General features: G+C 39.4%; 1 protein-coding gene across 1 annotated transcript; it reads right to left on the reverse strand.

Moving 5' to 3' along the window:
- Nucleotides 1-6,601: 6,601 nt before the first annotated feature.
- LOC140014633 (protein FAR1-RELATED SEQUENCE 5-like) lies at nt 6,602-8,065 on the reverse strand. Its single transcript, XM_072065712.1, has one exon. It carries the CDS (start codon nt 8,063-8,065, stop codon nt 6,602-6,604), a length of 1,464 nt encoding a protein of 487 aa, XP_071921813.1.
- Nucleotides 8,066-16,787: the final 8,722 nt, after the last annotated feature.

The following is a 16,787-nucleotide window of genomic DNA, read 5'->3' on the forward strand; positions in this document are numbered from 1 at the left end:
TGTCAGTTGATGAGCAAGCTGTAGTAAATCGGGTACTACCATAGATGCCGTGTACTAATTCAATAATTTATCTTACATAACCTTGCAAGTTGTCGTGAAAAATAATGAAACTGTGTATGGACATAGTGAAATTTAACTTCAACGAAGTGTAACCCTGTATCCACGTGACCCACGATGTTGGCGTACAGGTTATTTCACGATAAAAGCTGCAAAATTTGTGTTATTGTCTGTAACTGATTACCCACGCGACGTAACACTTATCAACAGTGGCGGTACTACAAATTTCACGCTTTGTACCTAAATATTCTGAATTGACATAGTTTAGGCGCAGCAGGTGTTGTAGCTGTGCAAGTGGTAGCCAAACAAGGTTTTATACCTAAAAACAATATTATTGTTGATCTCGTCGAGTCACAGGGTCAATGTTGATAATGCACATTTGTGTCTAAAACGATAACACCGTAAAAGGCAATTTTTTTACTATATAACATAAAAAAAAATAATACACTATTATTCCGGTTGAGGAAGCACGAATCGCACACAGACGTAGTAAATTTGGGTCATAAACTTAGCAAGGCCATAGAGTGTTACACATCTGACCTGGGCCAAAAAAATGTTGCCGAAGGTTTGTAACTTACCTGTAGACTGTAACTGTGTATGCACATAGTGAAACGTAAGGTCACTGATATGTAACCATGTACGCACGTGACCCTTAATGTTGGTGTACAGGTCATTCCATGATAAAAGCTGTCAAATTTATTTTATTGTCCAAAATGAGTTATGACATAGTTCACCAGCTGCATGTGACTCTACAGCTTCCACTGTCGTGACGAAATTGTTGGTCTGAAATACGTTGGCCCTTGATATTTTAGGACATTGGGAGGGTCATGCGGACTATTAAAGGGCGCGGTTGTAGTTTTATATCCCACAACAACAAAAGTTTGTTCATCCCCTTTCATTATCGTTTACACTTTCCATTATATTCCACTTCACACTTCCCATTTCATACTATTGAAGGGTGGCAATGAACACGAATACAAAATTTATTATTAGTAGTCTTCCACCCCTCTCAAAGTTGGTGTACAGGACCAGAACAAGAAGACAGCTGCAAAATTGATTTTATTGTCTGAATTGATTTGAAATAGTTCACTAACAGCATGTGACCCATCATGATGCTTCCACATTTGGGACGACATTGCTATCCTGTAAACGATTAAAAACAGCACGTAACACGTATATTCACTGTCTGTACTACAAATCTGACGCTTTGTATGTAACGAAACTTATCCGACATGGTTCAAGCACTGCATGTGAGCCTACAGTCTCTTCTCCCGTGATATACTAGTTGGCTTCATATGCAAAAATGTCGATCTCACTATTTTAATGAGATATTCGAGAAGGCCTCGCTACCCAATGTTTTGGGGTTCGAAACGATCATTGTAACTATTCTCAATAGACACTTAATAAAGTGTCTAAGAAATTTAATGTGTCAGTGGGAGGAATTATCGTTTCTGCCAAGGGCAATAGAACAAACAAAAGAAGAGGAAAGTTTCATCGAATATTAACTAGTTGTATTATCACTAGTTGTAACATCGGGGAATATCTAGTTGGAATATTATTCAGTTTTAAATAGAGCAGACGAAAAGTTGTTGATTGCAAATTCATTAGTTATAATGAATTGTAACATACACCTAACTGGTTGTAATGCAATCCGTACATAGTGAAACGTACAGGTCACTGATGTGTAACTCTTTATCCACGTGACCCTTAATATTGGTGTACAGGTCATTTCATGACAAAAGCTGCATAATTTGTTTTATTGTCTGAACAGATGTGACACAGTTCAATGGCATGCATCGAACTCTACAGCTTCCACTGTCATGACAAATTGTTTGCCCTGGAATGCATTGTCCAGTGATATTTTAGCACATTGTTCGGGTCCGGCGGACTATAAAAGGGCGCGGGTGCAGTAGTATATCCCTCAACAACAAAAAATTTTTCGTCCACCTTTCATTACTACACAAACATTTTTCATTTTAAATTACTTCACACTTCCCATATCATTCTACTGAAGGGTGGCAATGAACCCGTGCCTGAAATTTATTATTAGTATTCTTCAACCCGCCTTTAACTTCAATTGCAGTGTCATCAATAGAGGGTTCACACAAAAGTCAAGTTCTTGGGTGCCAAATAGCAGCCAGTAGGTTGTATGATGTTCGAGAAGATCTCGCTAATTTAATGAGATGTTCGAGAAGGCCTCGCTACATCAATTGTTTTGGGGTTCGAATCGACCATCTTTATGTTCTCATTAGACACTTACTAAAGTGTCTAATGAAATTTTATGTGTTGGAGGGAGGACTTGTTGTTTGTGCCAAGTGCAATTGCACAAACAAGAGAAGAGGAAAGGTTCATCAGATATTAACTAGTTGTAGTATCACTAGTTGTAATATCAGGAAATTTCTAGTTGTAATATCACTAATTTTAACTAGATAAGACGAAAAACTGCCGATTGCAAATTCATTAGTTGTAATGAATTGTAACATATATATAACTAGTTGTAACTCAAAATGGTACATGGCGTAATCAAAATTTGTTGCATTTTAAATATTAGTTACTCTACTTTCAAATTACTTCTCCCAACGAAGTATAATGTTCTTCTGCGAAACTGTTACTTATTATATGGTCACGTGGAACCAAGTCGAGCCGCCAATTGTAAGTTCATTTCTGTACTGAAGAAGTACTACCTATTGAAGTGCCTGTAATACTATCTGTAATACTTATCATTAATACAATTATAAACAAATTGTCTAAGTTTTAACATACAAGCAAATGACAAGGTGCCTGTACAAGCACATCAATAAGCGGTAACAGCTTATTAATTTCTTGTAATGTACATATGCTGGTTGTAACTTCTTGTTACACTTGAAAAGTAAGGTGACTGACGTATAACTGGGTATTCACGACCCAATTGTTGTTGGAGTACAGGTCATGATCCAATCGAATTGAACCATTATTTCATCCACACACTATACATTTGACCAAACGTTGAGTCTATTCTCTCGTTAATAGGTGGTTGCCATGCCTTCATCTACTCACCCAGGAGTACTATCCCGTGGAGAACAGCATGAAATGACGCAGCAAGCAGTTGGTCAAGTTGCCAGAAGAAACCATTTACTATGCATGATCTGAAACAGGTGCTCCGTTAAAAATTTCTACCTCTTTTTTTCTCCCACCTATTTCTTTATCAGTAGATCCTTTCTTTCATCCAACCAAAAAGTAGTAGGTATCAGCATAGTCATGCAATCCACAAACGAAGGATCTCATACAAGCTCACCATCAAATGTTCGGCAAAAAAGACGGAAAGTATCGTTGGGTCCAACAAATGCCATCAGCAAGTACGAAACACCAGACGGGAGGATTTTATATGGTACCAAACGCAAGTTCAAGAACGCTCCCCTTAACACCAACAACTCTCTGGGACTAGCTGGTCACATTTTTAAAAATACCGTCAATAATCATCTACCGTCTGGCTATTCCGTTATGGACCATGAACCCATATGGGAGCCTGTTCGTGAGCGAAGAATGGAATTACAGGTATTTTGTCGCTGGCATGGCCTCCGCGTCCCGAGAACAAGATTGGCGGATCTTGTTATAGGACCACAAGCCAATGATGCAAGCGTATTACATAGACTACAGCGAGAAGTTATGCAAATGGAGCGTAGGTTTCACAGGTTTCACGAGATCCAAGCCGCAAAAAGACATGGTATTGGAAAACATTTTGATGTTCAGCACATTTTAGCAGATCCCATGCTTATATCCGATCCCGACCTATCTGACTTTACTGAATCAAGCGACGATGACTTTCAAAGGTACATACCCCATTGTCTAATGCATGACGGCGTTCCCAGGTGTTGTATGGGATACAACTGATAACAAGGGATGTAGTTCAATGTTTGTTAGGGTAGCGGTAAAACTATACTCATTATAATCTCTATTCAAACAAATTGCTTACCATATTTGGATATTAATCATGCATGTTAAACAGTCGTAACTAGTTGTAACATAACAATAACATATGCCTAACTGGTTGTAACCCATTGTGTACTGTTCGTTCTTCCTTTTTGTTGCATTGTAAAACTTCATTTTAACGTTACAAATTAGTTCTCCAAGGAATCATTTTCTTATGCGCACCTATTACCAACATGTGGTCGTGACCTGGCTTGACCATAATTTAATTAACCTAAAAACTTGTAATACCAATTGATGTGCCTGTGATATATCATGTCAATGGTGCACTAAATTCGTCAAGCGATGCAAAACAAATGGCCTAAATGATAATGTTTTATAAAAATAGCCCAATAATAATTCGAATTTATCATCATAACAAAATCAAGACAATTTAGACTTTAGATTGTGTTATCTTATACATCGTACCTTTGGCGGTGCGATCTATGCCAATAAATATGTTATTAAGGTATGCAATTGAATGTAGTAGAATGGTATACATATCACGACAACCATTCAACTGTTATGGTCGATTTAGTGAAAAATATCCGATCACAAAAAAAAACGTTCAATTCTATTGTAAAAATGTTACTTCAATTTTCTACCAACTTTATAATTTTCTAACAATTTTATACAACCCAATACAAACTATTGATGACTACTAACACTAGATGTGATTACAATTGTAATCCACTTGTCTAAATTTGAAAAGAGTGAAACATCAATGGTGCCTGTATAACCTCGTCAATAAGTTGTAACAGTTTATTAACTGCTTGTAACGTGCATATGCAACATTCTCAGGTTGGGACAACCACTTAATGTCTCGTTCAAAATGTATAGTTACACATCATTCATCAACCTCATTCTGGGGGGAGACGACGTCAACGCGTAGTTACAATCCCTGTGTGTTATTTCTTCCCTGAAATGCGTAACGATGGCAAATCAGCAAATATTATTAATAAAACATACGATTAATGATATATGATTTCCAAGTCTCCAATTAATAACATTACATAAATATGTGCTGTAACGATAAAAATTTGTCACCTGAGGTGATGGTGCAAATACATGATATGCATCAACATCACAGTGTGTTGAAATTCCCCCACGCTCCTCCTACATTATATAGTATAAGTAATCGACTGTCAACAAATCATTACCAGTGCCTATATTGCTCACTTATAAAGTTAAATTGGACTAGACATTATAACAAAAATGATATATCAGACCATTAAGACATCTCTGACGGAGTTATGCTTGGAAAAAATAGAAAATCTGGGATGCATCCATTCTGTAGGGACACTTGCAGGAGGCCCCTGATTAGCCAAACGGTGGACCTTGGAATAATAAAAAATAATACGTTATTAAAGCGAGCATACGTTAACTACATAATTTGCATGATTTGACAGCCTTCGGGAACCCACTGTTACAATTAAAGAAAAAAAGATAGCTCTACTAAATGAACAACAAGGTTTTATTTTAACTACTAAATGTATGCATACCGTTTGACTTTCATCGATATCGGGAGCAACAACATTTGGAGGGCCATTCACTGTCTGACTCATTGAATGCGTCTACAAGTTTCGTATGGGCCAAATCATTGTATAAGACAAACAAAATACGTATATCAGGAGGGATGACGGCCGTAACAACATTATTACACAATGTAACATCAATGTAACTATTTATGCTGTTAGAAACATCCAAATAAAAGCAAGAGTCATGTCCATTTTATACTAACCGAAACAGAGTCAGTAGATGAACGGCATCCCATAAACATGTATTCCTCAAATGAAACCGATGTCGGCTCCGATTCTGAGACCTACAGTATTGACACGACAATAATATTATTTCATAATGAATGTTACCTAAACTTTAGTTAATAGTATAACAATAACTTAGTTTTAGCATAAATGTTCCCCAAGTACCAAAATTTGATCCATACCGTAGTCTGTGTAGTTCTTGATAATCTAGATTTTCTTTTTACTCTGTCAAATTTATCGACCCAACTTCGCATTACTCTACTTTTCTTCCCACCGCCTCATTTTTTAATGCCTCTTGCGACTACTGCCTCCCCCATTTCATTTACAATTTCAATTTTATCTCGTTCCTCCATATTCAGATTTTTTTGATTTTGCAAAGGTTGCTCTTCACTTTCTGAGAGGAGGAGCTCAACTCTCTTTGACAAATCGGATATGACAGTGATTGCTACTTTGCTGGTGTCCTCCGACATTGCTGCTCGAGTTGCGACCTTAATCATGGCTGGAGCGAGCTCCCGATAACGAGTTGAAATCATTACTTTAGGATCAGCCACAACTTCCTATCCTCGCCGATCAAAACAGTCTCCAGCCCGAGCTCTTTTTGTCCATCGCCTCTTAATGTATTCAGGAGGAATTATTTTTATGCCCACGGTATCAAACACCTTCAACGCGTGCCCACATAAAATGCCTTCATTCTCGTATTTTTTGCAACTGCAACGTACACTTAGATCATTCTGATTGAATACTACTATTCTTTCAGGTCCTCCATCATACCTCATGACCGCAAACTCCACAAACATCGCTGCATCTTGTTGTCTCAATATAACCATAGCTGTTGACTAAACATATTCATTTTGGAATGCAACAAATACGGTTGGTGAATACGTCTTTGATGCATGCACAAGCATAGGTGTTTGCCTTAACCCTACCATGGGGAGCTTTTGCCTCATTTCATATTCTGAGATCAGTTCATTATGTCTCTTTTCATCAACCACCCGATTGAAATGTCTAAAGAACTGCACAAGGTCATGATCCAGTTTCAAATGATTTTTAATTGCTGCATTTAGGCTTTTGCTGAGTTGGGTGCTTCGCATTCCCGCGGTCCATCTTTCTTTCATCATGCACCTTGCCCATTTATCACGAATTTTATACAACCCGGAGAGCCATTCATTATTTTCAAGATTGTGTTTCTTCACCATCGCCTCCCACACCCTATTGAATTGTTCCACTTCTTCAAACTCATATATGCAGGCACCAAACATGTATGGAAGAACACTATTTTCCTTGTAGTGATTGCCAAGATGTTTCATAAAATTACGTCTTATGTGAAACGTACATAGACCATGAAATGTTTCAAGCATGACAATTGAAAGAGCGGCTGCCATGGCGTGATCTTGGTCGGTTAGTATGGTACTTGGATGTTTTCCGCACATTGCTACTAGAAATGTACCAAACACCCATTTGAAAGAAACTATCGTCTCATCATACATAAGCGCAGCACCGAATATCACAATTTGTCTATGCTGGTTAAAATCCACAAATACTCCAAGTGGCCGGTATTCTTTATTTGTTTTGTAGGTTGTGTCGAATGTGACTACGTCTCCAAAAAAGTTGTAGTCAATTAACATTCCTGCATCAGCCCAAAAGATATTCGTTATTTGTTCTTCACAGTCCAGCTGTACGGCATGAAAAAAGGATGGATTCTCGAGTGTTTGCTCTTGAAAATAATTCAGCATGCTACCTGCTTCTCCATATTTCAAGCTCATTCCCCGTCTCGTTCGAAGATATCGTTTAAGATCATCCCAAGTATATCCCATATTACCCATCCCACCTGCTTCCGTTCCCATAAGCTCATGGCTCTGTTTCAATGAAAGCCCAGCATCCTCGCTTATTTCAGCTTGGAATCCTTGAGCCACACTCACTTTTCTTTGTGATGGCATCATGTGAGCACATTGAGCAATGTGCAACTCATGATTATGCTCTAAGTCAAGGTCATGCACACGGTACTTCATTGTCCCTCTAAACAATACGATAACCATCTTAGCTCCACACCCTGTTTTCGTCGGCGCTCGTGTCCTCTTTGGCATCACATCACCTTCGTATTTGCGTTTCACACCTTCCTTGCAGCAACTATATCTCCTAGACGTGGTCACGCCGTCTTTATCTTTATTCAGATAGTCTTTACGTACACTAAAACCCATTTTAAAGGCATACTTGTTGTAAAACTTGTACGCATCCTCTTCACTGTTGAACTCCATTCCTAACTCAGGGGTCCCATTTTCTGCCAATTTGCTGCAATCCATTACTTCTGCTCCTGCCAATTATGCATCAAACACCCTAATTTGCAACATTTCATGAATAATATGTACATAAACGACAATATAAATGTATATTACCATTTATAATGTGTTATGAATCACACATTACTCGTATACCAAATCCTATTATTACGCTTATCAATATGATTAATGATTCACATCACCTTACTTTTACTCTAAGACAACGGCATTATCTATGTACAAATACAACTCCATGTACACTAACTTATACGGACTGTAATGTATTGGTCACACGATGTAAGTCTATTTTAACTGTATGTACATCCACGCTGGTGATTATATTTTGATTCTAGGTTCTTTAGCTCACTGGACCTTATGTCATTCGTTAATAACAACAGCATAAACCAACTCCACATTTTCTACTTTTTCTATATTTTGAGGGCCAAACAAGTACTTTCTACTCATTGTAATATATTTCTTACATCATGTAATTGACTTACAACACAAGGTTCACCCATTTATTATTCACACATGTGTCTTTTCCTCTGCTTCACCTCATTCAACTCTACGCCTCCATTTTATACACACTGTATGGTCAAGAGAGGGGCAAACTAATATTGCTCCATGAGCATGGACCAATTACTAGATGCATAATAATTCATATCAATTATAATACGGTGGCTATAACATGTAACTAATTTACAACAAGATGTATATTCATTCACTTGTTAAATGTGACTTTGTTTCTCTCATCTTTCCCTAATTCCAGTCGATGGTTTACTTGAATACATAACCCTACTTTCTACTCATTGTAATATATTTCTTACATCATGTAATTGACTTACAACACAAGGTTCACCCATTTATTATTCACATATGTATCTTTTCCTCTGCTTCACCTCATTCAACTCTACACCTCCATTTTATACACACTGTATGGTCAGGAGAGGGGCAAACTAATATTGCTCCATCAGCATGGATCAATTACTACATGCACAATGATTCATATCAATTGTAATACGGTGGCTATAACATGTAACTAATTTACAACAAGATGTATATTCATTAATGTTAAATGTGACTTTGTTTCTCTCATCTTTCCCTAATTCCAGTCGACAGTTTACTTGAATACATAACCCTAGGTCTTCCAAAAACTACTATCCCATTATAGTCCATCACTGAAAAGCTGAATGCTCACACACACACAGATACGGTACACACATACAAATACAGTACAACTTCACTATTCTTCTATCATCTTCATATTATGCCTTCAGTGACTCTAATTTCATCCTTCCTTTAACAGATGTGCATTTGGGTGACAAATTATTGGCCACAATTACTGACATGGTTCAATCATGTTACCTTGGTCTGCTAATACGCTTCACGTTTCACCGAAGTCGGAGACGTAGCTGCTTCTGCTATTAAGTTGAAGGATAAAATCTGGTTTCGTGAGATGCTGAATTTCCTCTATTTGCTTCTACCTTACCGCCGCTCTTGCACGCATTCAGAATACATACAACACTCTTATACCCAATTGGAGACCACAGCTGCTTCTGCTATTCAGTTTTACGGACAAACTTTGGCTTCATCTCTGTTTGCTTCTTCCATGCCGCCTGCCTCTCCACCCACTTTTCTGTCAATTGCTACATTCATCAGAGTAGACTACACCCACTTCACCTAGAAACACCCAGTAGGTTGAATCCCACCCGAACTTCAGTTTTCTACCTTCAGTGAGTGGTTGGTCAGAGTAGATTACCTTCACAAGCACATGAAGACGCTTCCCTCAGTTTTGTTTTCTGCGGCTAATTCAAAATTTCAACTTGAATTTCAAAAACCAATTCTCTTCCGTTTGCTCCGTCTGCTCCCATTTGGAAGTCAACATTTTTTTATTTGGAACGGCGTCGTTTTTGTGCCCTGCTTCAGTGATACGAACCAAGAGACACCATTGCGAACTATTCGAGTTCCCCTAGGACCCGTAACTCGAGCACGAGCTAAGAAGATGAGGGAGGAACTCCAAGGACTTGTTCATGAGATACAAGGCCAAGAAATTGTCCCCAAGGTCATTGAGGGGCTTGAGCATGAAGGAATGAAAGTCATCCATGTAGTGCACGTCAAAGAGAACCATGTGTGACCCTTCTCTAGCTAGTCACATTTGCTGTTTTAGTTAAGTCATTGTAATAAGGGCTTAATGGTCCATAGTCTTGCTTTATTTACCTAAGCGATGACCTCATAAGGTTATTTACCTAAGCGATGACCTCATAAGGTTGTTTACCTAAGGGATGACCTCATAAGGTTTGGTCAAGCCCACAATTCTTAGTCTTATGGAAATAGTCAAGCCTACAATTGTTAGTCTTAGCCAAGACCACAACTCTAGACTAGTTCCACATTTAGTTGTTCATCTCTATGTAAGGCTATAAATAGCCCACACTTCCAATGGTTTTAGGCATTCAATCAATAAATCAGATTTTGAGAGTTTTCTTGGTTTCTCCAAGGCTTCTTGAATACCTTAGAATTTCTCTAGGTGTTCGTGACTTATCAATCTAGAATCGCACTAGGTTGTGGCGTCTTCTACCATTATACCAAGGTTCGTTAACCACGTGATTAACGGGTTGAGGTCATCCGCTCCAAACTTGGTGTCCTCTTGTCGATCCTGAAACTAATCTTTTACGGGTTTCGTCACAAGGTTGGCGACGTTCGTATCAGTTGGTAATCAGAGCTAGTTAAGAGGTATCACGTTATATCCCTTTATTTATTTCCTTTCGAGTCAAGTTGTCCAAAATTCTGTTTTCGTGTTCTAAGTTTGCTATCCGCAATTTCCAGATTTGTTGCATCGTGTTCTTGCGTTATTTTTCCAGATTTGTTGCATCATAAACTTGCGTCTAGTTGTTGTTAATTGCTGTGGTTAGCCTTGTTTAGTCCAGCCTTTTTTTTTTGTGTCTTATTCTTGATTCTTTGTTTGTGTTTGTGTCTTGTTTCTATCCTGTTATATCCATTCAATTCCAGTCTTTTGTTCTATTTGATCATTCGAGGTTACTGTTCATCCGAAAAAAATCAGTTTGTAGCAAGGGTTTTAGAAGTCCTATCTAGTTATTACCTTGTGTTCTTGTTTACATACAAAAAAAAAATAGCTGGCTAACCTTACAAAAATTCCTGGAAATCTATCTTGATCAAAACTTGGGTTTCTTGAAGTTCCTAATTGTTTAAAACCACAATCTTGAAGTTCTTGGAACTTTAGTTGGGATTCTTGAAGACAACCAAAATCTGTCTTGATCAAATCGTGAAATCTTGGATTGTTTGGGGAGGAAATCATCTTCAATTTCGTGTTTCTTGAATTCTGGAAATTAACATCTTGAATTCTTGAAAGAATCTTGAAGTTTCTGGGTTTTGGGAACCAAATCTTGGTAAACAACAAGGCTGCAAAATTCCAGCTGCCAAAATCCTTGTCTTCACCACAACAATCTTCTTTCTTGACTAAGAACATTTTAGCCACGAAATTTGACTCTTCTTGGCTGATTATAAAACAAAAACAAAGGAAGAAGAAGAACATTCAGCCTATTCAAGTCAAATTTCCCAATCTATTCAAGTCAAATTTTCCAACCTGTTCAAGTTAAATTTTCCACCCTTGTCCCCAAAAACAACCAAATCAGTTTCAATCTTGAACTTGACCTTAGAATTCATGGGAACCAGTAAATAGGAAGACTAATCCTCGTTTCCAAAGGATTAAGGAAGAAAAGCCAGCCTTGGGTTTCCAAAACAATCCTACCGCAACACAAATTCATCTTCCATTTGGATTCCATCTTTGCAACCATTGGGGATTTCTGTCCAATCATTAATTCTGGAAATCTTTATGCATCATTAGGTCAGTTTTAAGTGTCATTCTGAATCCTCTAAGTGTCCATTTATCTACCAAAACACTGCCCAGAAATGCAGCAACCAGCAGCTCAAAATTCCAGTTTTGGGTAGAGTTTTGTCTAGGATCCTTAAAATTCAACTTTGAGCCATTCATTGAGTCGTGGTCAGTCCCTTCATCTTTTGTTCTTTTTTCGTTCAAAGTGCTACAATCTTGTGACCCTGGTTGGTAAGTCGATCCACACTAGAAGGAGTTCTAACTTCTTCGAGGAGTTGACCGAGGAGCCTTGAAAATACCTTGGTAAGTTCATTAGAGTGTTCAAACACGAGAGCGAGAGTAAACACGTGAGGAAGTGTGAGAGATAAACTTTGCTTCTTTCCATTATTATTTTTTTTACCCTACCATGGCTAACGAGGGGGGGCAAGCTCCCAAGCTTTTGATCTTAAACTTTTCACAGAAGCAATCAAAGGCGAATTGGGACGCATGATGGACCAAAAACTTGAACTGATGCACCAACGCATTGACAGCTTAGAGTTGTCTCATGGAAGCTCCAAAGGCAGCCGTGGAAAGGCATATGCACATGAGTCTAGCGACTCTAACTCAGACAACAACTATGAGCATAAGCAAAGTAGGTCCAAGCGTGATTCTAGGCCTTCAAATGACCACATTCCGGGCATAAAGATGAAAATTCCGCCTTTCCAAGGACGATCAGACCCCGATGCCTACTTAGAGTGGGAGAAGCGGATTGAACTTGTCTTCGATTGCAATACTTACTCGGAGGAGCAAAAGGTCAAGTTGGCCGTGGTCGAATTCACCGACTACGCCGTTGTGTGGTGGGATCAACTCTCCACTAGTCGAAGGAGGAGTCGTGAACCTACCATACAAACTTGGACGGAGCTAAGACGACTAATGAGGAAGCGTTTCGTACCAAGTCACTACTACCGTGACTTGTACCAAAAGCTTCAAACCCTCAACCAAGGAGCACGAAGTGTCGAGGACTATCACAAAGAAATGGAAATACTCATGCTACGGGCAGACATCATGGAGGATCGAGAACCAACAATGGCACGCTTCTTGAACGGACTAAGGCCCGAAATCGCTGACCAAGTAGAGTTACACCACTATGTGGAACTTGGGGATCTGGTGGAAAAGGCCATCAAGATTGAAAGGAGGATTAAGAGGAGGGGTTCGACTCAGAGTTACTCCAACTTTTCACCCTCTTATCTCCGAACTACACCACCAAAGAAAGAGGATAAAGGGCCGAGTAATTCCATCCCTTCAAGACCGAGGCCGGATATGACTAAGTGGGAGTCTAAGGCAACACCAAAGACTGCCATTGAGTCGAGCATGGGGCAAAATCGAGATACTAGATGCTTCAAATGCCAAGGCCGAGGGCATATTGCTAGCCAATGCCCGAACCAACGCACTATGATCATCTTACCCAATGGTGAGTTTTTCACCGATGATGAAGATGAGAATGAGGAGTTGCCATCCCTTGAGGAAGGAGAGGAAGAAGAGGAAGCATTACCCGTCGATGAACGAGTTGGACTCGTTGTCAGACGAACCTTAGCAACCCAAGTGAAAGCTGCCGACCATGTACAAAGGGAGAACATTTTCTACACCCGTTGCTATATCAAAGGCAAGGTATGTAGTTTGATCATAGATGGAGGTAGTTGTGCTAACGTCGCTAGTGCCTTGATGGTGGAGAAACTAGCACTACCGACTCTACGACATCCAACACCTTATCGTTTGCAATGGTTGAATGATAGTGGGGATGTTCGTGTGACCAAGCAAGTCCAAGTACCTTTCCGAATTGGAAAGTATGAGGACGTGGTGTTATGCGACGTGGTCCCTATGCAAGCATGTCACATACTATTGGGGAGACCATGGCAATTCGACAAGGGAGTTACATTCGATGGCATTACCAATAAATACTCCTTCAAGCAAGGCGAGAAGAGGATTGTGCTTGTGCCACTCACTCCTATCCAAGTTCGTGAAGATCAAGAAAGCCTGATCAAGGAGAGCGAGCTTGAGAATGAGAAGGAAAAAATAAAAAAAATCGAGAGCTCAACAGGAAATGATAAGGCCGAGAAAATTGAGAGGAAAAAGACATATAGTGAGCCGGCCAAAATTGAAAAGAGAGAGAAAAGGCAAAATCTATTGATAAAAGCCAATGTAGTAAGAAAAGCTTTGAGTGTTAATACACCCATCTTTGTACTTTTGTGCAAAGAGGTGTTGGTTGTTACAAGTGATCTTACTAACACTCTACCATCTAGTATTGTCTCTCTTTTGCAGGATTATGAGGATGTCTTTCCCGATGAGATTCCAAATGGACTACCACCAATAAGGGGAATTGAGCATCAAATTGACTTGGTTCCAGGTGCCCCACTTCCTAACAGACCAGCCTACAAAATGGGTCCAGATGAGACAAAGGAGCTCCAACGCCAAATCGAAGAGCTTCTAACAAAGGGATGGGCACGAGAAAGCTTGAGCCCATGTGCGGTTCCCGTCATCTTGGTGCCTAAAAAGGATGGAAGTTGGCGAATGTGCACTGACTGTAGGGCCGTTAATGCAATAACGGTAAAATATCGTCACCCTATTCCTAGACTTGATGATATGTTAGATGAGCTATATGGTGCTGTGATTTTCACTAAAATTGATCTAAAAAGCGGTTATCATCAAATTAGGATGAAAGAGGGGGATGAATGGAAAACGGCCTTTAAAACCAAACATGGCTTGTACGAGTGGTTAGTTATGCCATTTGGACTAACTAATGCACCTAGTACGTTCATGAGGTTGATGAACCATGTACTTCGTCCATTCCTTGGAAAATTTGTAGTTGTATATTTTGACGATATCCTGATTTATAGTAGGAGCTTAGATGAGCATGTTGAACATGTGAAGCTTGTTCTTGATGTACTTCGAAGGGAAAAGCTCTATGCTAACCTTAAGAAGTGCTCCTTTTGTACTGATCAACTTGTCTTCCTAGGCTTTGTTGTGAGTAAACAGGGAATCAAAGTGGACGAGGAGAAGGTTAAAGCAATTCGAGAATGGCCTACTCCAAGCACGGTGGGTGAGGTACGTAGCTTCCATGGTCTTGCTAGTTTTTATAGACGATTTGTTAAAGATTTTAGTACCATTGCTGCACCTCTAACTGCTGTAATTAAGAAAAATGAGCCATTTGTGTGGAGAGATGCTCAAGTACGTGCTTTCCAAATGCTTAAACATCAACTCACACATGCACCACTACTTGCATTACCATGCTTTGACAAGATGTTTGAAATAGAGTGTGATGCATCTGGGGTGGGAATTGGAGCTGTCCTAATGCAAGAGGGCAAACCAATTGCATACTTTAGTGAAAAACTCAATGGGGCAGCTTTGAACTATTCCACTTATGATAAGGAGTTGTACTCCTTAATCCGTGCTTTAGAAACTTGGCAACATTACTTGAGACCAAGGGAATTTGTCATACACACTGACCATGAGTCGCTTAAGCACATTAAGTCACAACACAAGTTGAATAAGCGTCATGTTAGGTGGATTGCATTTATTGAAACCTTCCCTTATGTGATTAAGTACAAAGTGGGGAAAACTAATGTTGTTGCTGATGCATTATCACGTCGGTACTCTTTGCTCACTCAACTTGATGCAAGGTTGTTAGGATTTGAATTAGTTAAAGAGTTATACACCAGTGACCCAGATTTCTCAGGTATTTATGACTCTTGTGGTTCAGCAACTCAAGGTAAATTCTACATCCTTGATGGATTTCTTTTCTACCTCAATCGACTGTGTATACCTAACTGCTCTATTCGCTCTTTACTTGTTAGGGAAGCACACGGAGGTGGCTTGATGGGACACTTTGGCGTGGCTAAAACCTTAGCTATCCTTCAAGAGCACTTCCATTGGCCAAGGATGAAACGAGATGTGGAGCGAATGGTGGCTAAATGCATTACTTGCCACAAAGCTAAGTCTAAACTTCAACCCTATGGCCTTTATAGTCCTTTACCTGTACCTAAGGAACCTTGGACCGACATTTCCATGGATTTTGTTTTAGGGTTGCCTAGGTCAAAGAGGGGAAATGATAGCATCTTTGTTATTGTTGACAGATTTTCAAAAATGGCACATTTTATACCATGTCACAAAACAGATGATGCATCGTACATTGCTGATTTGTTTTTCAAAGAAATCATTAGATTGCATGGCATGCCTAGGACAATTGTCTCTGATAGGGATGTCAAATTTTTGAATTACTTTTGGAAAACTTTGTGGGGAAAATTGGGTACCAAATTGCTATTTTCTACTACTAGTCACCCACAAACTGATGGCCAAACTGAGGTTGTCAATCGTACACTATCTACACTCTTGCGTGCCATCATTAGAAAAAACATTAGAACCTGGGAAGAGTGTTTACCCCATGTTGAGTTTGCATACAATCGCACGGTGCATAGTTCTACTCATTTTTCACCATTTGAAATAGTCTATGGTTTTAACCCTTTAACACCACTAGACTTATCACCTTTACCTTCTTCTGAGCACATTAACACGGATGGTGCTAAACGAGCAGATTTTGTCAAGAAATTACACGAGCAGGTACGCCTAAACATTGAGCGAAGGATGGACCAAGTTGCTCAACGGGTTAACAAGGGACGCCAACGTGTTGTGTTTGAACCTGGCGACTGGGTGTGGTTACATCTACGCAAGGAAAGGTTCCCAGTCCAAAGGCGCAATAAATTACTTCCCCGAGGAGATGGGCCGTTCCAAGTCATCAAGCGCATCAATGACAATGCTTACAAACTGGACCTACCCGGTGAGTACAATGTGAGCGCTACATTCAATGTCTCTGATCTATCTCCTTTTCTTGCAGACGATGAAGCTGATTTGAGGACAAATCCT

This window comes from Coffea arabica, chromosome 9e (genome assembly GCF_036785885.1).
Source record: "Coffea arabica cultivar ET-39 chromosome 9e, Coffea Arabica ET-39 HiFi, whole genome shotgun sequence".
NCBI classification, from domain to species: domain Eukaryota; kingdom Viridiplantae; phylum Streptophyta; class Magnoliopsida; order Gentianales; family Rubiaceae; genus Coffea; species Coffea arabica.